Below are 23,705 nucleotides of genomic sequence, written 5' to 3'. Positions count from 1 at the left end.
TGATATCTCATTGTAGTTTTGATTTGAATTTCTCTAATAATTACTGATGTTGAGAAGCTTTTTATGTGCTTCCTGGCATTCTGTATGTCTTCTTTGGAGAAATGCCTATTTAGGTCTTCTGCCCATTTTTGGATTGGGTAGTTTCTTTCTTTAATATTGAGCTGCATGAACTTTATATATTTTGGAGATTAATCCTTTGTCCGTTGATTCATTTGCAAATATTTTCTCCCATTCTGAGGGTTGTCTTTTTTTTTTTTAATTAATTTATTTATTGGCTGTGTTGGTTCTTCCTTGCTGCATGTGGGCTTTTCTCTAGTTGCAGAGAGCAGGGGCTACTCTTTGTTGCAGTGCATGGGCTTCTCACCGCAGTGGCCCCTCTTGTTGCAGAGCACGGACTCTAGGCGCACAGGCTTCAGTAATTGCGGCACGTGGGCTCAGTAGTTGTGGCTCACGGGCTTTGTTGCTCCGTGGCATGTGGGATCTTCTCGGACCAGGGCTCGAACCCGTGTCCCCTGCATTGGCAGGCAGACTCCCAACCACTGCGCCACCAAGGAAGCCCCTGAGGGTTGTCTTTTTGTCTTGTTTATGGTTTCCTTTGCTTTGCAAAAGCTTTTAAGTTTCATTAGGTCCCATTTGTTTATTTTTGTTTTTATTTCCATTACTCTAGGAGGTGGATCAAAAAAAATCTTGCTGTGATTTATGTCAAAGAATGTTCTTCCTATGTTTTCCTCCAAGAGTTTTATAGTGTCTGGCCTTAAACATAGGTCTCTAATCCACTTTGAGTTTATTTTTGCGTATGGTATTAGGGAGTGTTCTAATCTCATTCTTTTACATGTAGCTGTCCAGTTTTCCCAGCACCACTTATTGAAGAGACTGTCTTTTCTCCATTGTATATCCTTGCCTCCTTTGTCATAGATTAGTTGACCATAGATGCGTGGGTTTATCTCTGGGCTTTCTATCCTGTTCCATTGATCTATATTTCTGTTTTTGTGCAAGTACCATATTTTCTTGATTACTGTAGCTTTGTAGTATAGTCTGAAGTCAGGGAGTCTGATTCCTCCAGCTCCGTTTTTTTCCCTCAAGACTGCTTTGGCTATTCGGGGTCTTTTGTGTCTCCATACAAATTTTAAGACTTTTTGTTCTAGTTCTGTATAAAATGCCATTGGTAATTTTATAGGGATTGCATTGAATCTGTAGATTGCTTTGGGTAGTATAGTCATCTTCACAATATTGATTCTTCCAATCCAAGAACATGGTATATCTCTCCATCTGTTGGTATCATCTTTCATTTCTTTCATCAGTGTCTTATAGTTTTCTGCATACAGGTCTTTTGTCTCCCTAGGTAGGTTTATTCCTAGGTATTTTATTCTTTTTGTTGCAGTGCTAAATGGGAGTGTTTCCTTACTTTCTCTTTCAGATTTTTCATCATTAGTGTATAGGAATATAAGAGATTTCTGTGCATTAATTGTGTATCCTGCAACTTTACCAAATTCATTGATTAGCTCTAGTAGTTTTCTGGTAGCATCTTCAGGATTCTCTATGTATAGTATCATGTCATCTGCAAACGGTGACAGTTTTACTTCTTCTTTTCCAATTTGTATTCCTTTTATTTATTTTCCTTCTCTGATTGCCGTGGCTAGGACTTCCAAAACTATGTTGAATAATAGTGGCAAGAGTGGACATCCTTGTCTTGTTCCTGATCTTAGAGGAAATGCTTTCAGATTTTCATATTGAGAATGATATTTGCTGTGGGTTTGTCATATATGGCCTTTATTATGTTGACGTAGGTTCCCTCTGTGCCCACTTTCTGGAGTTTCTATCATAAATGGGTGTTGAATTTTGTCAAAAGCTTTTTCTGCATCTATTGAGATGATCATATGGTTTTTATTCTTCAGTTTGTTACTATGGTGTATCACATTGATTGATTTGTGTATATTGAAGAATCCTTGCATCACTAGGATAAAACCCACTTGATCATGGCTTATGATCCTTTTAATGTGTTGTTGGATTCTGTTTGCTAGTATTTTGTTGAGGATTTTTACATCTATATTCATCAGTGATATTGGTCTGTAATTTTTTTGTAGTATCTTTGTCTGGTTTTGGTATCAGGGTGATGGTGGCCTCGTAGAATGAGTTAAGGAGTGTTCCTTCCTCTGCAATTTTTTGGAAGAGTTTGAGAAGGATGGGTGTTAGCTCTTCTCTAAATGTTTGATAGAAGTCACCTGTGAAACCATCTGGTCCTGGGCTTTTGTTTGTTGGAGATTTTTAATCACAGTTTCAATTTCATTACTTGTGATTGGTCTGTTCATATTTTCTATTTCTTCCTGGTTCAGTCTTGGAGGGTTATACCTTTCTAAGAATTTGTCCATTTCTTCCAGGTTGTCCATTTTATTGCCATAGAGTTGCTTGTAGTAGTCCCTTAGGATGCTTTGTATTTCTGCAGTGTCTGTTGTAACTTCTTTTTCATTTCTAATTTTATTGATTTGATTCCTCTCCCTCTTTTTCTTGATGAGTCTGGCTAATGGTTTCTCAATTCTGTTTATCTTCTCAAAGAAGCAGCTTTTAGTTTTATTGATCTTTGCTATTGTTTTCTTTGTTTCTATTTCATTTATTTCTGCTCTGATCTTTATGATTTCTTTCCTTCTACTAACTTTGGGTTTTGTTTGTTCTTCTCTAGTTCCTTTAGGTGTAAGGTTAGAGTGTTTATTTGAGATGTTTCTTGTTTCTTGAGGTAAACTTGTATTGCTATAAACTTCCTTCTTAGAACTGCTTTTGCTGCATCTCATAGGCTTTGGATTGTCATGTTTTCATTGTAATATGTCTCTAGGTTTTTTTTGATTTCCTCTTTGATTTCTTCAGTGATCTCTTAGTTATTTAGTAACATATTGTTTAGCCTCCATGTGTTTGTGTTTTTTATGGTTTTTTCCCTGTAATTGATTTCTAATCTCATAGCGTTGTTGTCTGAAAAGATGCTTGGTATGATTTCAATTTTCTTGAATTTACTGAGGCTTGATTGGTGACCCAAGATGTGATCTATCCTGGAGAATGTTCCATGCGCACTTGAGAAGAAAGGGTAATCTGCCATTTTTGGATGAAATGTCCTATAAATATCAATTAAATCTCTCTGGTCTATTGTGTCATTTAAAGCTTCTGTTTCCTTATTTATTTTCATTTTGGATGATCTGTCCATTGATGTAGGTGAGGTGTTAAAGTCCCCCACTATTATTGTGTTACTGTCAATTTCCTCTTTTACAGCTGTTAGCAGTTGCCTTATGGATTGAGGTGCTCCTGTGTTGGGTGCATATATATTTATAATTGTTACATCTTCTTCTTGGATTGATCCCTTGATCATTATGTAGTGTCCTTCCTTGTCTCTTGTAACATTCTTTATTTTAAAGTCTATTTTATCTGATATGAGTATTGCTACTCCAGCTTTCTTTTGATTTCCATTTACATGGAATATCTTTTTCCGTCCCCTCACTTTTAGTCTGTATGTGTCCCTAGGTCTGAAGTGGGTCTCCTGTAGACAGGACATATATGGGTCTTGTTTTTGTATCCATTCAGCAAGCCTGTGTCTTTTGGTTGGAGTATTTAATCCATTCACTTTTAAAGTACTGATCAATATGTGTGTTCCTATGAACATTCTCTTAACAGTTTTGGGTTTGTTTTTGTAGGTCCTTTTCTTCTCTTGTGCTTCCCACTTAGAGAAGTTCCTTTAGCATTTGTTGTAGAGCTGGTTTGGTGGTGCTGAATTCTCTTAGCTTTTGGTTGCTGTAAAAAAAAAAATTCTCTATCAAATCTGAATGAGATCGTTGCTGGGTAGAGTAATCTTGGTTGTAGGTTCTTACCTTTCATTACTTTAAGTGTATCATGCCATTCCCTTCTGGCTTGTAGAGCTTCTGCTCAGAAATCAGCTGTTAACCTTATTCGAGTTCCCTTGTATGTTATTTGTCATTTTTCCCTTGTTGGTTTCAATAATTTTTCTTTGTCTTTAATTTTTGTCAGTTTGATTACTATGTGTCTCGGCATGTTCCTCCTTGGGTTTATCCTGCCTGGGACTCTCTGCACTTCCTGGACTTGGGTGGCTTTTTCCTTTCCCATGTTAGGGAAGTTTTTGACTATAATCTCTTCACATATTTTCTCGGGTCCTTTCTCTCTCTCTTCTCCTTCTGGGACCCCTATAATGAGAATGTTATTGCATTTAATGTCCCAGAGATCCCTTAGACTGTCTTCATTTCTTTTCATTCTTTTTTCTTTCTTCTGTTCTGCAGCTGTGAATTCCACCATTCTGTCTTCCAGGTCACTTATCCTTTCTTCTGCCTCAGTTATTCTGCTATTGATTCCTTCTCGTGTATTTTTCATTTCAGTTATTATATTGTTCATCTCTGTTTGTTTGTTCTTTAATTCTTCTAGGTGTTTGTTCTTTAATTCTTCTACGTCTTCGTTAAACATTTCTTGCATCTTCCCAATCTTTGCCTCCATTCTTTTTCCGAGGTCCTGGATCATCTTCACTATCATTATTCTGAATTCTTTTTCTGGAAGGTTGCCTATCTCCACTTCATTTAGTTGTCTTTCTGGCATTTATCTTGTTCCTTCATCTTGTACATAGCCCTTTGCCTTTTCATCTTGTCTATCTTTCTGTGAATGTGGTTTTCTTTCCACAGCCTGCAGGAGTGTAGTTCTTCTTGCTTCTGCTGTCTGCCCTCTGGTGGATGGGCTATCTAAGAGGCTTCTGCAAGCTTTCTGATGGGAGGGTAGAGCTGGGTGTTGCTCTGGTGGGCAGAGCTCAGTAAAACTTTAATCCACTTGTGTGCTGATGGGTGGGGCTGGGGTCCCTCCCCGTTGGTTGTTTGGCCTGAGGCGACCCAACATCAGAGCCTACCCGGCTCTTTGGTGGGGCTAATGGCAGACTCTGGGAGGGTCACGCCATGGAGTACTTCCCAGAACCTCTATTGCCAGTGTCCTGGTCCTCACAGTGAGCCACAGCCACCCCTGACCTCTGCAGGAGACCCTCCAACACCAGCAGGTAGGTCTGGTTCAGTCTCCAGTGGGATCACTGCTCTTTCCCCTGGTTCTGGATGTGCACACTACTTTGTGTGTGCCCTCCAAGAGTGGAGTCTCTGTTTCCCCCAGTCCTGTCGAAGTCCTGCAATGAAATCCTGCTAGCCTTCAAAGTCTGATTCTCTCGGAATTCCTCCTCCCGCTGCCGGACCCCCAGGTTGGGAAGCCTGACGTGGGGCTCAGAACCTTCACTCCAGTGGGTGGATTTCTGTGGTATAAGTGTTCTCCAGTTTGTCAGTCACCCACCCAGCAGTTATGGGATTTGATTTTATTGTGATTGTGACCCTCTTACCATCTCACTGTGGCTTCTTCTTTGTCTTTGGATGTGGGGTATCTTTTTTATTGAGTTCCAGTTCTTCCTGTTGATGATTGTTCAGCAGTTAGTTGTGATTCCAGTGCTCTCGCAAGAGGGAGTGAGAGCACGTCCTTCTATTCCACCATCTTGAGCCAATCTCTGTTTTTTGTTTTTGTTTTTTGGTGGCCATGCCATGGGGCTTGTGGTATCTTAGTTCCCTGACCAGTGGTTGAACCCAGGCTCTTGGCATTGAGAGCGCGGAGTCCTAACCACTGGACTGCCAGGGAATTCCACATGACGTTAATAAGTCTTATTACTGTTGATGTTAACTTGGATCACTTAAGATTGTGTCTGCTGGGTTTCTCCACTGTAAAGTTACTATTTTTCCCTTTGTAATTCATAAATGTCTTAGAGGAAATATTGTGAAACTATGCAAATATTCTGTTTATCTGTAAACTTTCACCTATTAATTTTAGCATTCATTGATGGGTCTTGCCTGTAACAATAACTAATGTGATATTTGTCTAATGATGATTTTGTATTTCCCTTCTTGTCTCCATGTATTCATTTAAATTCTTCTAGAAGGGAAAACTGTCCCTTCTCCCCCATTTATTTATTTCATTTATTCAGTTGTTTATTTGTATCAGTATGGACTTGTGGATATTTACTTTATCCTAAGGATTATATTCTAGTATTATTTTTACTTTGTTTCTCAAATTTTTCTAACCTTGGCCACTGGGAAAATTTTCAGGTTGACTCTTTTGCCCTTTCAAAATCCTTTTTTGAAAAAATCCTTTATTTCTCTGGCACCACAAGATGTTCCAGGCTCATCTTATATTTTCCTGCCCTAGCTCTGGAATCAACCACTTCTATCAATACATGGAACCCTGGTTCCATTTGTTGGAGAATAATATTTGGAAACCAAGATCTGGGTACTAGCTGTGCTCACTGCTACTGGGGTATCATGTTTTCTGGGCCCTCTCAGCAGACAGAGCTGGGAAATAGTTGTACATACACTAACTACACATACACACACATTATATTTGTTTCTGTGTCTATCTATATGTGTACACATTAAAATCCATTAAATCATACTGATACATCCAATTCCAGTGCAACAACACGGGGGTCATGCTCTCCTCCCCTTTCCTTAATTGTCACTTATTTCTCTATCTATCTGTATATATATTAAAATAATTGTGAGTTCATAACAATAACTTCAACCCTAATCTAACACCATAGGTTTTAGTGTAGCCTTTCCCCCTTGCTTGTTTATACCTGGAGCTTATTATCTAAATTATATTTACTTATTTGTTTAGTCCTAGTATACTATAAAAGTAGTTTCAGAATTGGTAACCTATACTGCTGTGGAAACAAATTTACTAGCTACAGTGTAATATTTGTACACTTATTTTTGTTTTCAGCCTTACTCAGCCAAAATTGTTTTCCAGAGTTACTTAGGTTGGTTCTTTTCTTCCCCTTCCCCTTCCATGTGATTATGTTATTCATGTGTATTATTGTTAGTGAACCTCTAATTTAGATTTCCCCAGTGTATGTGGGTATAACTGAGACACAGGGGGAAATCCGCTTTCCACACTCCTCAGGCTTTTACGTAGACTTGGCTGGAGACAGGATGTCCTCTGGTAAACACCACCAGAGTAGCAGGCCCTCTGGGCTCATTATCTTGGTCCCAGTCCACATTCCTAGCCTGGCTCTGAAGGAGCTGAAGCTGCCCTTGGGTGATGAAACTTGGATACTCAGCAGCCTAAATATGACCACAGAATAAAAAGCGGGAAAATGCCTACCTGGCTTGCAGTGAGCAGTTAGATAGCAGGAAACTCCTGTCAGCACCCTCAGAATGGTTCACTGGCACAAACCCAATGGCAAACTATATAATTCGCAGGAAGACTTCAAAGAATCTGTTTCTAAGGGTTGCTCTAGTTCAGGCCCTTTTAGGTCCTGTATTCTTTGTGCTTTGACTCTGGGTTTGTTCTGCCAAACAACTTCTTAACATCACATTTGGGCCACATTATTTTTTTGAGTGTGTGGGTCAGAAATTTATTTATTTATTTATTTATTTTTAAACATCTTTATTGGAGTATAATTGCTTTACAATAGTGTGTTAGTTTCTGCTTTATAACAAAGTGAATCAGTTATACATATGTCCCCATATCTCTTCCCTCCTGTGTCTCCCTCCTTCCCACCCCTCTAGGTGGTCACAAAGCACCAAGCTGATCTCCCTGTGCTATGCGTGGGCCACATTATTTAATAGGAGACTTTCTGAGAGAAACAGAGCAGGCTCTCTTACCAAAACACAAGTTCAGGTGCAGCACTGTTCATGCCTCTTTCCCACTCATTTCATTGCCAGGTCTCTTTATTTTGTCAAAAACACTTATTTTTATATAGAAACTTTCTACTTCCATCCTATCCTACTTTCTCTTTGATCTTGCAGTGAAATCTCTTGGGGAGATTCAGCAATCCACATGTCAGTGCTAATTAGCAGAAACAACAAGGGATTAAGTATGAAATTCTTATACTGTTTGGAAAGTGGCCTTCTTAATTCTCACCCTATTCTGAAATACATTTTATGTTTTCTTCAGATAAAAAAGTCTATGTTCTTTCCTGCTTGTAAAAGTTGAAAGCAAAGAAAGATGCGTTGACACTAACTAAATCTTAATTCTAGGGGGGGAAGGTTTTGAGTTGCTTGTTTACTACCTCTGTTAGAGGATAAGATAATAATGACCCAAAGGAGGCATTGTTGATGTTATGCTTGTGGCATAGTGCCTTCCAGGAGGCTGCCCTGAACTAAACTGAGGGAATGTGGGAATCCATAGAAGAGAAGCCTGCATTTTTTTTTTTTTTCTTTCTTTCAAGGTGTTGAAAACTGTAGTTAAGAACCTCATTTATACAGCCTGATTCCTCCCCAAAAATCTTAGTTTTAGCAGGACTGCCTACATAGCACTGAAACACAACCATTCCTGAGCTGAAACATAGCAGTTGCTGCTATCGTCTCAGCAGTGTTGTCTTACGTTTGGGGAAGAAAATGAAGGAAAAACCTCTTTGCAAATAAAACTGCAGAGTAAGAGAAGTGTTGGGCACACACACGAAGAATATTGGGATTCATGTAACTCTCCCCTCTAAACATATTGCCAAGGACATTGTGTGCTGTGCATTTTAGGAGGGCTTTGATGCATTATTATATATAACTTCATACAGCCACTCTGTGGAAAATTTCCGAATAAAATTTTGTTGATGTTGGTAAAGAGGTTGTTTAGTTTGTTATTGTACTCTTCCTTACCCTCTGAGTAACCCGGGTTTTCCATTCTCACAGAAGGGACATCGAGAGCCAGTTTACCAAAACATTGCAAGAGTGTTTTGCTTTTCAAAACACCGTTTTGATCCCAGAGGTTCTAATTCAAAAGTATCTGATTTTCTTTTTTTTGTCTTCTGGAAAAAGTACTGATTAAATTCTGCCTTTAAAAAGTTAAGAAAAGAGCCTTTGGCATAAGTGAAGCCCATTCTCTAAAATTATGCAGAGTAGAGTATCTTTTCCCCTAAACACTAGAAATTTCAGGTGAATATTTATACGGACCTTAAGAACCATATGGGTGAGGAACAAATGACATCACATCATCACCTTACTGTCAGAGACCCCTAGAGGTGAATCCAGCATTTGTCTAATATATTCTGAGGTCAGCTGTACTTTTGGCATAGTGTATGTTTGTGGGGCATGCTTGGAGTGGGGAGAGTGGGCAGAGAGTGGAGATTGTAGAGGGAGGAAGAAGGTCTAGAAGGGAAAGAAAGATGAAAGAGAAGCTGATGAGCAGTAGTCCTGCCTTCCCTAAAGACATGAGGTCATGAAAATTGGTTCAGGCTTTGTTGGGAAAGGAGCCCTATCCTAGTCAGGTTAGGCTGTATTGTGGTCATTCTTCTTTAAAAGATCCCAGAGCATTTTATTGGTTAAGAATTTAATATGATGAGACTAAGCAGTTGCTTTCTGAAATTCTGCTACTTCTGCAGTGAAACAGAATTAGATAAATACAGCAATATTATTGATTGACACTTCTTAGCAGAATTAAGAAGAATTTACAAAATGTCCTTTTGTTAGTAATATATATCAATGCATTTATGGGTGAAATGATACAATGTCTGATGTCTGGAATTTATTTTTAAATACTCCAGGAAAGAAAAATTAGTGGAAGAGAAATGAAACAAAATCAGCATAATGCTGGTAATTTTTGAAGCTGAGTGAGGGGTTTATTCTTCTGTTCTCCTTTTGGGTATGTTTATGAAATTTCTGTAATAGAGTGAGGGTTTTTTTTAAGTTTAAAAAATGAAGGGGAAAAAATTAAATACAGGAGTAAAATGAGCATCACAGCTTCCAGTATATAACAAAAGTAGCTTTTTGTCTGTAGCCAGTGTTACCATTTCACATTGCAGTGGTTGTCAGAGTTTAGGCTTTTCCATGGAACCCAACAGCAAGTCCAGGTCTTAGCACAGTGTGCTGAAAACTGAATGTATTTTCCCTAATATATTTATCTATAATAGTTATGGGAGTGTATATGGTTGGCAGTAGGGGACACAGTGATTTCCTCTCTTTTCTTTGGGGCAAAATTATGAAAATCAGGGATATGATGGGATATAGGGGACTGCTTTTCAGTGCTGCTTCTTCCCAGGGTCATTCATTTCGTCATGAACAAGATCCTCCTCTCCACCCATCAAATACTTCTTAGCATCTGTGGGGTCTTCTGCCTAGCTGTAGTGGTCCTCAAAAAGGAAAAAAGGAGTGGAGGACGGCTTTCTTGGGTAGTATTAGAGCATCTGTCTGTTCCTTTGGGTCTGGGAGCAGCCAGGAGTCAGCTGGGCCCTTTATCTCCAACCTTTGGTCCTTGTCCGGCGCCCCTTGACCACCAGTTGCACCACATTTAGTTCCATTCGGCAAAAATAAATTGTAAACTTGTTGATATTTTTGTCCTCTTTACAATTCATTGTTTATTTTTCCATGACTGAGAATTTTGATGCAATTATCACTGAGCTTTCTGACAAAAGGGAAATAGCTGAGGAATTTTGATGAGTTACCCACTTCATTAATCAGAACAAGCATCTCTAGTGACAGGGTTAGAATTACAATGAAGATTAGATAGCAAATTGCTGTTCCACCTAACGTCAATCATTCCCAGTGACAGCAGTGTGATTACACTTCAGGGAAGAGCTTTTCTTGCCAACAAAACGAGGGTAACTCCAGTGCAGGTAATAAATTTAGCAGGGTGAGCTGTCATTTCTTCTCTTGAGTGGAATCCTTAATGACCAAATGATGTCTCGTGGAAGATTTTGATTTTGAAAGGAGAAAAGCATTTCACTTAAAAACTTTCTAAATTTCACTTTTTAGTGTTTTATTTTAAAAATTATTGTAGATATGAGCAGTTCTTAGGAGCAGTTCTTCCTACAGTGATTTTCAGTATTTTACTTACCTGTAACAAGCCTTAATTATCACCACAACTATAATAAAGAGATGGTAGAAGTTACTAAAAGAACGCATGACTGTATCTGAGAATCTATCAGAATAAAAACATGGTGCAGAAATAAATACTAGGTAAGAAACGGAGGAAGGTCAGACTAGTTGTCCATCTAGTTCAAACATTAAGTTCTCTGGCTTAAGCAGAAGGTGTTCCTCTTCTGACCAGTTGCGGTTTTAAATAATAGTTCTTGTTTCAAAGAGCAAAGGAATAGAGCACTGCTGTAGTTCGAGTGTAGAACTGAAGAGGAAAAGCGGGCCTGAGCGCTGCAGGGATGCCACTTGGGGGAGGGTAATAGGAAATGTGAATAGATGGTGACTGTGAACTCTGCCACTTCTTGTCCCTTCTAAGTTGGAGTGGAGTGCTAGCATCTTCTCCCAGAGAAGACAGGACCAAGAATGTTTTCCTTTCCCAAGTATTTTCCTCCAAGCACATTTATGGGACTCCTGTTTGCCTAAATAATGTTTGCTGTGAATCAAGAATAACTAAGTGGCTATTCTTGATTCATACTTTTATTTTTTTTAATTTAATTTAAATGGGATTGCTCTTTTGAGTAGGCAGGAAAAAAAAACCAATGGCAAGTTGATTTCAAGAAAGCAGTTACTGTATGAGTATGTCACTTTGCTGCTATTAACTTCTGTGTAGTGAAACTGAATTATAGACCTTCAAAACCGATCATTTTGCTCTCACAGTCTAAACTTAAGTATTTTTAAAGAATTATATTGACTATGGCATTTACAGCCTCAAATTATCCCCCTCTTAAATTCAGATATTTTCCAGCAGTGCTTTTCTACTGTAGTAAGTTGTATATCAAGTTCTTTCTCTTTCAGAAAACAAGCAAGTAATTTGTTCTTCCTCTTTAAAAGAGACTTTTTGCCTAGTAGATTAGGGTCATCAGGATGCCTGAATGTTTTGGATTTAGCCTTAGGTATACCACTAACTCTTTGCTTTGTGAATATAGTCATTATTCGTTCTCTATTTGAAGTTTGGCTTGGTAAGGTAAATCATAATATCTGCAGCCTCTCTATTTTGTAATGATGGTCTATGAGTCAATAAAATAGTACATGTGAAATGCTTTGGACTAGAGAAAAAAATGTGGAAATCCAAGAAGGACACTATTAATAGTGCTATTATTGTCAAGGTGGATTATGTTTGTACTATTTAATCATTAGAAATATTCCAGGAGTTAAAATTAGAGATAACTACCCATACATAGACTATTTCATCAAGTCTTTTAAGAAGAATCTCTTAAATGAATCTGGTAAATAGATAGATTTTCTTTTGACTATGGTGCACAAGTTAACACTGTTTTTTTTTTTCCCCATGCTGTATTTTGTGGGATAGATAAGCAAATAATAATGCAAAAAGCATACCCTCTCAACCAGGAAGCTGTGTGTCTTTTCCTTGTTATGACTGAAGGCATATCTTATATTCAGCAAATTTCCCTTCATTCATTCCTCCCTTCCTCCCTGTTCTCTTGCTCTCTCCCTCCTTCCCTCCTTTCCTTCCACAGAATCAAAGGCAAAGGTCTAGGAAACATGCCCTCGTTTGACATAATGGAAAGGGAACAGGGCTTTTTAAAGACTGCCATGGTTTCTCCTAATGGAAAATTATAATAAAGAAGATTTTGTAGTTTGTCTAAATGGGAATATAATTGGTTTCTTTTGTAGAAAATATTTCAGGCCAAATGGGCTATTTCTAAGAAGTCTAGCCTGTGCTCTCTCATGTTATTGGTCTTTTAATTTATATATTCTCTCTCCCTATAACCTTTCAAAAATAGAGATTATATCTTAAACAACTTTTTTCAGAATTCCCAAATTCAAACACAGCTTACTAAATGTTGAAATAGTGAAAGACAAGTATTTTTAAAGAGAAAGAAGCAATAAATAGGGCTGACCCTGATATGGCTACCAAGTTCTCGAAACTGGTCAGCAGGCATCTCCTATACCTCCCAGAGTCACTTCCTGTGAGGTTACTTTCTGTTTCAGTGTTCCTCACACGTGGTACTCTCAGATCTGCCAGTCCCTCCTTCTGAAGGCTCACAGTCTTGTGGAAACTGGTAAACAGGTGATTATAACACAGTGTGATGACCATTTTGACTAAAGAAAGCATAGGTTGCTCTGGGAACACAGTGGAAGGGCACTGTGGGGAGCGTGATTGGTATTAGGAGGGCTTCCTGAGAGAGGTGACTCTTGAAATAGGCAGAGAGAGGGCAGAAAAGGACAGAGAAATTACTATGACCATAGATAGAAAAGCACAGAACAGTGTGGTTGGTATAAGACCAAGAGCTGAAAATAATTTGATATAGTAGGAGCATAAAGTTTGCTGTGAAGATAGAAGATGTAGGCAAGGCCTAGATCGCAGAGATTTTCTTAGCCTAGGACCATAACTGCTTCTCTGGAGACATGCTTAGGGTCAGTAGACCTTGTCTGATTTGTTGTCAGATACATATAGTGGAGGAACGCAAGCAGTCCGCGTATCTAGCTTCTGTAGGAGTGTTCACCAAAGCCCTGACGTGGTCATTGGTAGCCCAGCTGAAGCTGTTTTTAGCCATCTTGTTCCCAGGGACCAGAGACCCCATTCCATCCTGTGGGATCTCCCATGTTCATTTGTGCAGGACATCAGTGGTGATAATGGTTAATGGTATTTTAAACTCTAAGACAGCCTGGCAGGGGAGATCTGTTGGAAGCAGGCCTTTCAAGTCTCTCAAACAAGCCCCTTAACTTAGATCTTAGTTGTGACAGTTACTCCAGCTCTGCATAGGACTGGTGCCTTACAATGAGAATTAAATGTTTTAGTTTGCCATGAGGCTGATAGTGCCTTCGTTGCATGGCTTGAATCTTTCTTGTCATTTGAGCATAAAGCAATTGTCTGTTCCCCTTCGATCAAGACAACAGTTCCTAGATTTGTTAGAAAAAGTGTGAGGCGGATATCTGAGGACAGGGTTCTCACTAGTAGATATTAGAAACCCTAGTACTGATTTTCCAATGTTTCCATTGCAGTGTCAAAAACGGTATTTCTCTGCCTGGCACAAGCTGATTCTTGATCATAGGATTAAGCTGGGGAAAGCTGGGAACCTGTCTGACTGGAAGTTGCAACTGAAGGTCCTGCGGGCCTGGAGAGACTACACAAGATCCCAGAAGTTGAGGCGGGAGACTCAAGCCATGGAAAATGACCTTAGGGAAGAAAACAGGTACTATTACTTATGCCATGAAAATCCTTCTAGTATGTTTATGTAGGACATCTTTCCTCCTGAAGAATCCAGAAATAAGCTCTAAAAATGCTTTTCACTGGAATCATCTCATCTACTTATAATATATGATAATCACTGTTTTTCTCTGTTACATCCCAAACTAGAAACTTGTAATGGAAAATTTAAGCGAAAAAAAAATTTTGATTAAAATATACCAATGTACATGCTTTCCTATTTTAAAGGAAGCAAGTATTATGCTTTTTCCCTTATCCTTTGATGTAGTATCATTGCACTCTGGACCATCTTACAATTTAGAAGACAGAATTTGGCTTATGTGGTAGTAATTCTCATTGAGAGAAATCACTGTCTGCACATGGAATGTTAATTAGGGAGACAGGGAACATTCATCTGGGAAGGCAGACCTGGCAAGGGTGATTTCTCCCTTCCCCCACACCTTCTTTAGAGGTTTTGGACACCTTTATATCAGCTCCCTCTTAGGCTTGTGAATGACACAGAATTTGCCTTCAAATAAAACTTTCTTTGTTCCTTCATCCTAAAATCAAATACATTTTCTTCTTTTCATTTCCAAGGTCAACTTTGCATTCTTGAACCGAAATCATAGATGTAGAAGGAGCCATTTGTTTATTGGTTGGGGGAGCTGGAGGGAGCAGTTCACGGTCTTACGTTTAATCACTTTTCTACGAGCAACTCTGTTATTCCTTCTGGGTGAAAAATTGGATGAATGGTACATGAAAGTATCGTCATGTAGAAGGGAATGGCGCCCCCTGGAGTTGTGCATTCCTGTGACAGCATCAGGCCCTGGGGAGAATACTTAGGAGTCTGACACATGGCCCCTTGTCCTCAAAGAACTCAGTTTTGTGGGGAAAACGAGATCTAGAAACAGTACAGGTATAGATTAACATTATAAACTTTGTAATGCATCTCCTGCTGCTGAGAACATAGTAGAGGGAAGTAACTGGGGAGGCTCCTACAGAGTGTCCGGAAAGGCTTTATCAGGAAGATGGGTCTTGCTGGGCTCTGAACAGTAAGTAGGATATTCCTAGGTAGAAAGAGGGAGATGAGATAATGGCATTACGTGTGGCTGGAAATCATCAAGCATGTGGTTGTCAAGTTCATCAACTTGTGGAAGGCCTTAAATGCTAGGGCAAGGAGTTTAGGCGTTCTTAGGTAAATAAAGGTGAATTCCTGAAGGTTTTTAAGCAGGAGGGTGACCTAGACAGTTTTCCTTTCCTACACTATGCTGCTGGAAATCTTCAGTGGGGAAAAAAAAAAAAGCTCTTTCACAATTTATGTCTAAATTTTCAGGACCTAGTGATTGATCCAGGGAATTGGGATGATAACTTACTCAAAGCTGGATTTGTTGGATAAAGAAGAGAAACTGGAGGTGTTGGAAAGGGAAAGCATCATGAGTGAGGGCATAGAGGGAGTGGCAACTAAGATGTTAAAGGTAAAAGTGGTCTATGAAATTTACATGCCAGAAGAAACTTGTAGAAGAAAAATCTGAAGAACTTCAGATTCCATTCCAATTAAACTATTTAAATATAAAAGCACTAAATGGGGATTTCATAATAGCATTATGTGCCAATTTTTTTTAAAGATCCTCTTAGAACTTCTTGTCTCATATCTGTGAATTATTTTCAAGTGTCTATTTTTAAATGTTCAGAATGGGTGCTACATTTTTTTAACTGTCAGAGTTAGAAAATATTTAACTTATAATAATTTTTTTTACTATAAAACTTTAGAGCAAAAAGTTCTTAGAGTAGGAAAGCACCTCAAGGAGCATCTAATCCAGCCCCTCATTTTACAGATGATAAAAGTAAGGCACAAAAAGGATAAACAACTGTCTCAAGTCCTAAAGTTACGAGTAGCCAGTCCAGGACTAGAGCCTGGTCCTTTCGATGCTGAGTTAGATGCTTTTTCCTGTAACATGCTGCTCCTAGTTAAATAGCATGTAGGTGATGGCTCCCTAAGACAGTCATGTTTTTCAGTTATATTGCAGTTGACTTCAGATGATTATAGATGTAAAACAAGAGCAATAATGAACAAATAACAGGTTATGCTAGAAACATATAAGAAAGGAGCTATTAGATACAAACTGTCCTTCATGCTGCTTTCCTACAGATCCCAGGCCTCTGCATGTTGTTCTTTGTTCTAGAGATTGTTTTAGGAAATTGTTAGGTGATTTTGTTCAAAGAAGGTTGGAATAATAGAGGTGGAGAAAAAAGCTCAAAGGTAGCTACTATCAATACAAGCAGAAACCAAGAAATGTCAGTGGGATCGGGGGTGTCAGAAGAGCTAGGACCCTCTTTACCGTGCTCATCAGAGTCTCTCCCAGTTCCTCTGTGTACACCAAATACATAATTGTTGAATAATAGGTGAGTTAGTGGATGAATGAAGAGCTCAGTTGCTTCCTCTCCTGCAATTTAACTCCATAACATTTTCAAGCACTTTTTTCTAAATAGTGAGATCGAGGGATAGAGCGCATTTATTGTAGATGGGTTGCTCATTGTAGCAACTAAACTCTTACCAGATTGGCAAGACATAGGTGGTTCTTTGGCCCATCCACCTAGACATGGAAATCATTTGCTGTGTCTGTTTCTCAGATGTCAGCTGTGTCCTTAGCCTCCAGCTCTTGAATCCGCATTTGTTTTTGCCACTTGGGCTTTCCTCTTACTGGCTATGTAGGGCCCAGCCTTTTGGGCTTCTTTCTTTGCCTTCTTTCCTTTTTGTTCTTCCCACTTTCTCTCTGGAGCAACAACAGATCCCTTGCTTCTTCTCATTCATGATTTAGCCACCATATTTTCTTTTTTATAAATTTATTTATTTATTTATTTTTGGCTGCATTGAGTCTTCGTTGCTGCGTGCGGGCTCTCTCTAGTTGCGGTGAGCGGGGGCTACTCATCATTGCGGTGTGCAGGCTTCTCATTGCAGTGGCTTCTCTTGTTGCAGAGCATGAGCTCTAGGCACATGGGCTTCAGTAGTTGTGGCTCGCGGGCTCTAGAGCGCAGGCTCAGTAGTTGTGGCGCACAGGCTTAGTTGCTCCATGGCATGTGGGATCTTCCCAGACCAGGGCTTGAACCCATGTCCCCTGTGTTAGCAGGAGGATTCTTAACCACTGCGCCATCAGGGAAGTCCAGCCACCATATTTTCTTACTGAGCCTGTGCTCAGAGTCTCACTCCACTCCAAGGTCATCCATGTATTTCTTCTAAAAAATGTACCTTGCTTTCCCTAATAGGAATTTTTGTCCATCTCTTTTCTTTTAAAAGTAGTTATGGTAATGGTGTTATAAAATTTCAATACAATATTGTGATACAATTGCAACATTAACAAATATTCCCAAACTCTAACTAAGGATTCAGTCACTCAGGCAATACAACAAAATTCTGGTATACATGCTAAATTAGACCCTTGGACATGGTGGTATGGGAATTTGAATTGTATTTTTAAATTCTTTAGCATATTCACTTCTGAAAGTTGGCTCCAGATCTTTCATTCCTCCTCTCTCCCTTCTTCTCTCAATTTACAGCCAGCCCTAGACAAATTGGGAAGAAGCAGGATTTGTTTCAACATCCTCTACCCACCCTTCCTGAGCCTTGGTACTCAGTACCAAATACTTTGGGCCTTTCCTGGAACAGGCTTTTATCTCTTCCCTGTGTCCCTCTATCCCCTCATGCTCTGTCTCTGTACTCCTCAACTGATGTTATCCCTCCCAGGAGACTTATACATTAATAGGCATTGTCTGGAAACAGTGCCCAAAATGTAAGTGATGGGGATTTGAGGGTACAGTGGCAGGCCAGTAGAAAAACTGGCCCTATGATGTCCCTTAAACCATGGCATTCATTCATTCACTCATTCATTTATTCTGTTTGATAGCATATATTCAGTCAGTCAGCTTTACTGATGCTTACTGTGTACTAGACTTTTTTTGGCCATGCCATGAAGCATGCGGGATCTTAGTTCCCCGACCAGGGATTGAACCCGGGTCCCCTGCATTGGGAGTGTGGGGTCTTAACCACTGGACTGCCAGGGAAGTCCCTAGACTCTTTCTTAAGTACCAGCAGGGGTACTCCTGCCTTCTAGGAGTTTTCAGTCTAAGTGAAGAAGTTAAAAATTTACCCAAATACTAAAAATAATTGCAACAGAAGGCACAATAATATAAAAACTTAGGAGTGACATAGACTTGGCTATCATGCATTACAATCCCCCAAGCAGCTTTTTAAAAATAGAAACTCTTTGGTCCCATCTTCTGAGAGAGACAGATCGTGGCTAAGTGGAAGAGAGCACTTTTCAGTTTAGGAGAAAACTGGTAAACCAGCACATATGCAGCTTGTGTGGGAACAGGCTGGGGTGAACCCGCCAGGCTAGCCTAGGGGTGGGGAGACTGACTTGAAAAGAGACTGTCAGATATTCCCCATTCCCAGCACTCCTGATTTCAGCGTGCGTTAGGGCAGTCATTTATGGAGCACCTCTGTTAGTCATGGTCCATTGCCCTTCCCTCCGTGCTCACCTGGGTATCCAGTTGAGAGGCTAGAAATTGCATGGCATCTGAAGCTGATAAAGCTCCTGGTATCTGCCAGAGAGGCAGGAGGACCAGACTTGCATTGACTGGCTCACTTTAAAGCTCTTTAAAACAGAACTGTGTTATCTTCCACATTTTCCCTGGGGGGCTGCCTGGTGCATTTCTGAATGCATTAGCTTATGCATTCCTATTCCTGCTGAACCTGCCCGTCCCAAATGCAGCTGTTTGCATCGTTGCTATTTTTATGTTCTGTTCAGATTTCAGCACTCAATCAGATCAGTAGTTGTGGTTATTTATTTGTCATTTCTCATTTCCCTTTAAAAAATTCAAGACACTTTTTAGATATCTAGTAGTCTTGTCCTAAGGTAGTGTTATTACCTTACATGTGAATTTGTTCTATATTTTCAGGTTCTTTTTAAAATTTAATTACATCTTTAAAAACAAAATCCTGTAGGATAGGCAGTATAGGGCTTGTTGTTGTTGTTAGAGTGACACCATCTTTGAGGAGGAATTTAGATACTTTCAGCTGCTTGCCCAGTGTCCTATATCTAGTTGGTGTTCTTCTGACTACTGTGTTTTAGAATGTGCATCAATAACTGAGTATCATTTGAGGTGTTGATTCTAAGCATCCTGGTTCATATTTAAATTCCTATTTAAACCTATATATCTTATATTCTTAGTTCTTTAGAGACAGTCTTTCTCTGCATGCAGTTGTATAATTATAATGATCAGTTTATAGACCCTTGCCAGAAATTCCCTGATTTCAGCTTGGAAACATATTGGGATAGGATGTTTTCCATAAAGAAACTCTGTCCTTCATTTTATGATTATCTGGGAACTGTAGAACCATTTCTTTGGGTTAGCATGCCCAAGTAATCACATCTGACTAAGCATTTAAGAAATTTAAGTGATTTTTCACTTTCAGAAATATTTGTGTTTTTAGTGTCATTATTTAAAAAGTATAGAAATGGGGACTTCCCTGGTGGCGCAGTGGTTGGGAGTCCGCCTGCCAGTGCAGGGGACGTGGGTTTGAGCACTGATCCCGGAAGATCCCACATGTCACAGAGCAGCTAAGCCCGTGCGCCACAACTACTGAGACTGCGTGCTGCAACTACTGAAGCCTGCGTGCCTAGAGCCCGTGCTCTGCAACAGGAGAAGCCACCGCAATAAGAAGCCTGCACACCGCAGTGAAGAGCAGCCCCCGTTCATGGCAATTAGAGAAAGCCTGTGTGCAGCAACGAAGACCCAACGCAACCAAAAATTAATAAATAAAATAAATAACTTTATAAGTGCATCCATTCTTTAAAAAAAAGTATAGAAATGGACTTAATCTGCAATATTGTCACTCTGCTGAAGTGAACTGCAAGCGAGCAAGAGTACAACCAGTCTTGTCTCTGGATCCCTAGCTTCTGTGTTCTTACCCTTCCCATGAACATAGATATCTTAAGCACATCTTCAAATCTCCTGCATGATCATGATAGAGAGGGCTCTAAACACAATAATTAACACGCAGTTTTTAACCCACCTTTTTTTTTTTTTACTGTTTAGTCTTTTTGTTATATTTACCAGAAATATTTTTCTCTTTGCCTTTTCATACTGTCCAAATAACCCTCTCCTTGACAGTCAGAACTCCAGTGTGGCTTTTGGCTGTTTATGCTGTAAAAACATGAAATTAACTCATCAGGTAGATTTCACACTCCTCCTTCCTAAGCAGATTGATGTAAATCAAATTTTACATTAATCAGACAGAGCAACATATGTCTTCTAGTCTGTGGAAATACATGATTTCCACTTACTTGAGTAAAATGCCATCAGGTGTTTTGTTTGTTTCACTATTTAGACATTGATATTTTTGGAGCTTTGTTCTTACCCTGTGTTGCTACCTGATTTATTCTTATTTCTTTTAAAATTTTTATTTCAAGGTTATTCAGTCTCAGATACTTTCTTTTTTTCATCAAAGTAAAATATTATATATAGATGTTTATTACCACCTATATTGTATTTTTATTATAAAAACCATCAGTCAATCATATTTATTATCTATCATTGCATTAGAAAGAAGCAATTATATATAATGAAATATGCTCTTGGCAGAATTGCTGTTAGCATTTACCCTGAATTCTATTATTTCAGTCAACACTACTCTCACTAATTGGTTGTTTCACCCAACTTCTCCGACATAATATTAAATTCTGTGACTCTAGAGTAGTATTTCAAGCTAAGGGTTTTAACTCATTAATGGGTCCTAAAATCAGGCTCAAGATGAGGCATATTTTTTAAAAAATAGAAAAGATTAGAAAAGAAACATTGGAGTACACCTCTGGTAGTAAGGGTGAATATCGTTTGGTGGAACCTTTGTTTCAATTATATATACTTTTGTTTCATGCACATGTACACACATCAACTTATTTTGAAGTCATAGTGTGACACTTTTTTCTTTAGGTGGCAGTCAAAAAAGGTTTAAAAGTCACTTAAGCATTTAAGAACTGTAGAAATGTTCTTCTGACTCATTGGCTTAAAATGTTACGATTTTTTTGATATGACCCCAAAAAGTCCATGAGGTGGGTTAAACATTATTTATGTTTAACAGAAATGGATATGCAAATAGTGTTGTAGAGACCTTATTCCAGTCATCTTTACAAGATAAAATCACGTAGGTATCTAAACAATCAGATCTTAAACCTCGAAACTGACCCCGGTTGCGACATAAGTTCCAAGCTCTACAGCTCACTTCTTCAGAGACAATAATCATCCACTTATAGATTGATCTCAGAAAGCTCTACACTTGAATTCTCAACTGGCTACCACAAACATGTCTCCTAAATGGAGTGTCCCTTTGGGAGGGGAATGTAGCTGGCAGTTCCCAACTCCACTCAGGCACGTCCCCTAACATCATGAAGTTTCCAGGAATCAAAAGGAGCTCCTCCTTAGGAAGAGAGTGAATCAGACCCCCTACTAGACTGTGAGTGAGTTCTCTGAGAGCAAGTGCCTTGTGTATGCCCTTCACACGTTTCTAATGTTCAACAAGTGTCTTCACAAAGCAGTTCTTTATTCACTCAGTTTATGGCTTTGGTAAATGAGACCTTCTCTATAGAGAGCCTTTCCCTGACCAAGTCCTTCTTTCACAAGATCCACCCTCATAATTTCATGTTGATTTTTATAAGTCTTATACTTAATTATTGACAATTCACTTGTTAAGTTTCGTTCCTTTCTTTTTCTCCCAAACCTCTTGTCTTCCTTAGATTTGCAAGTATAGCTGAATATCTCCCTCATGTATGCATATTTTTTAAAAGCAGATATTTGAATACCTATTCTTTCTGCTCCTTCCCCTCCAAAAGCTCTCAGAAACTATTTTATCGTAATCAGAAAATTTAATATGCCTTTGTGATGTGATAGAACAGAACAGTCACTCTTCTGAAGCAATGCCTTGAGGTGCCAATGACTTCTATGAGCAGACCCTTTGCCTTGGGGAGCTTTATAAAATGATTCCTTTGAGCTTAAATAAAAGAATAAGCTGGAGCTAAAATGGAGCATTTCTGGGACTCCTTTGGACTTGTATTTCATTTATATTATCAACCAAAAAGCAGTAAATGGCTTCTTTTTTTTAATGGAAGTGCTTTGTTTCTTAGAAAACAACAACTGGCCACTGACTATAACCGGAAACAAGTTCTCCGACACCATTTTACAGAATGGCAGCATTGGCATCGTGCAGAGATCCAAAACAGAGAGCTGGGTGTTACAAAGGAGGAAACTAGGAAGAAAATGAATGAGCTGCTGAAGGCAGCATCACTAGGGAAACTCAGTGCAAACGTGTCATCAAGCATCAGTCTACTTGAGGAGGCAACAGCCATGGAGGATCCCCCTAGAAATGGAGAGGTAAGTTGCTTTTCATTTGCTTAGTCTTCCTGCTTTTGAGCTTTATACTTGTATAGCCTGGGGTGTGTTAGCTGTTGTCAGGTTGCGTGGCCTGGGCTATCTAAAAGATGAGAGCTGCTACAGTGCACAAAGTTTATCTTTCAGTCAGTGTTGATTTTCTTGAACTGAATCCTCTTTTATAATCACATACAGACTGGTGTAGTTGAAACTTGGTAAAGACGTAATATAGACAGGGAATTTAAAACAACTAAGCGAAAGACTCTTTCAGGAGCAGATATATAAAGCATTGTTTACAACTCTTGAACACCTCTTATTTGATTGTCAGGCATTTCCTTTCTAAATGAGCTTGTGACTTATAAGACGGGAATGTTTAAGTTTTTATTTTCCTAATAAGAAGAATCATATGTATTAATTGTAGCAATTTGGCAGGAGAAAATGACAGAGGAAAAAGAAAAGTAGGCAATAATTCTATCATTTAGAGATAACCACCAATAAATAACCACATGTTGAAGTATAGCCATCTTGTCTTTTCTCTATTCAGGCATATGCAGATTTTTCTCTTTAATGTTCTATTTAGCTTTTAAATTTTCTTCAGTCAAGTCATTGAGGATATCTAATCTGTCATAATACAGGAAAAGGAAGGTCATGTTTTTTTGTTTTTTTTTTGCGGTATGCGGGCCTCTCACTGTTGTGGCCTCTCCCGTTGCAGAGCACAGGCTCTGGATGCGCAGGCTCAGTGGCCATGGCTCACGGGCCCAGCCGCTCTGCAGCATGTGGGATCTTCCCGAACCGGGGCACGAACCCGTGTCCCCCGCATCGGCAGGCGGACTCTCAACCACTGCGCCACCAGGGAAGCCCAAGGCCATGTATTTTTTCTTCCTTTTTTTTTTTAGTTGAAATACAGTTGATTTCCAATATTCTGTTAGTTTCAGGTATACGGCACAAGTGATTCAGTTATATATATATATTTTTCAGATTATTTTCCATTATAGGTTATTACAAGATATTGCATATAGTTCCCTGTGCTATACAGTAAATCCTTGTTGCTTATCTGTTTTATATACAGTAATTTGTATCTATTAATCCCATACTCCTAATTTATCTCTCCCCCTTCCCTTTTCCCTTTGGTAACCATAAGTCTGTTTTCTATGTCTGTGGCTCTATTTCAGTTTTGTATATACATTCATCTGTATTATTTTTTAAATTCCACACGTAAGTGATAT

General features: G+C 39.0%; 1 protein-coding gene across 2 annotated transcripts in view; it reads left to right on the top strand.

Annotated features, from left to right (window-relative positions):
• CCDC191 (coiled-coil domain containing 191) overlaps nt 1–23,705 on the top strand; it is a 101,752-nt gene that overhangs the window by 28,756 nt on the left and 49,291 nt on the right. For both annotated transcript variants that reach the window (XM_082839958.1, XM_082839957.1), the window contains exons 8-9: nt 13,875–14,065; nt 22,236–22,482. In XM_082839958.1, the coding sequence (XP_082696084.1) occupies nt 13,875–14,065; nt 22,236–22,482 (438 nt within the window). The remainder of the gene's footprint in view (nt 1–13,874; nt 14,066–22,235; nt 22,483–23,705) is intronic.

The sequence above is a fragment of the Leucopleurus acutus genome (assembly GCF_964270905.1).
Source record: "Leucopleurus acutus genome assembly, chromosome: 5".
NCBI classification, from domain to species: Eukaryota; Metazoa; Chordata; class Mammalia; order Artiodactyla; family Delphinidae; genus Leucopleurus; species Leucopleurus acutus.
This window is presented reverse-complemented; position numbering and strand designations above follow the sequence as displayed.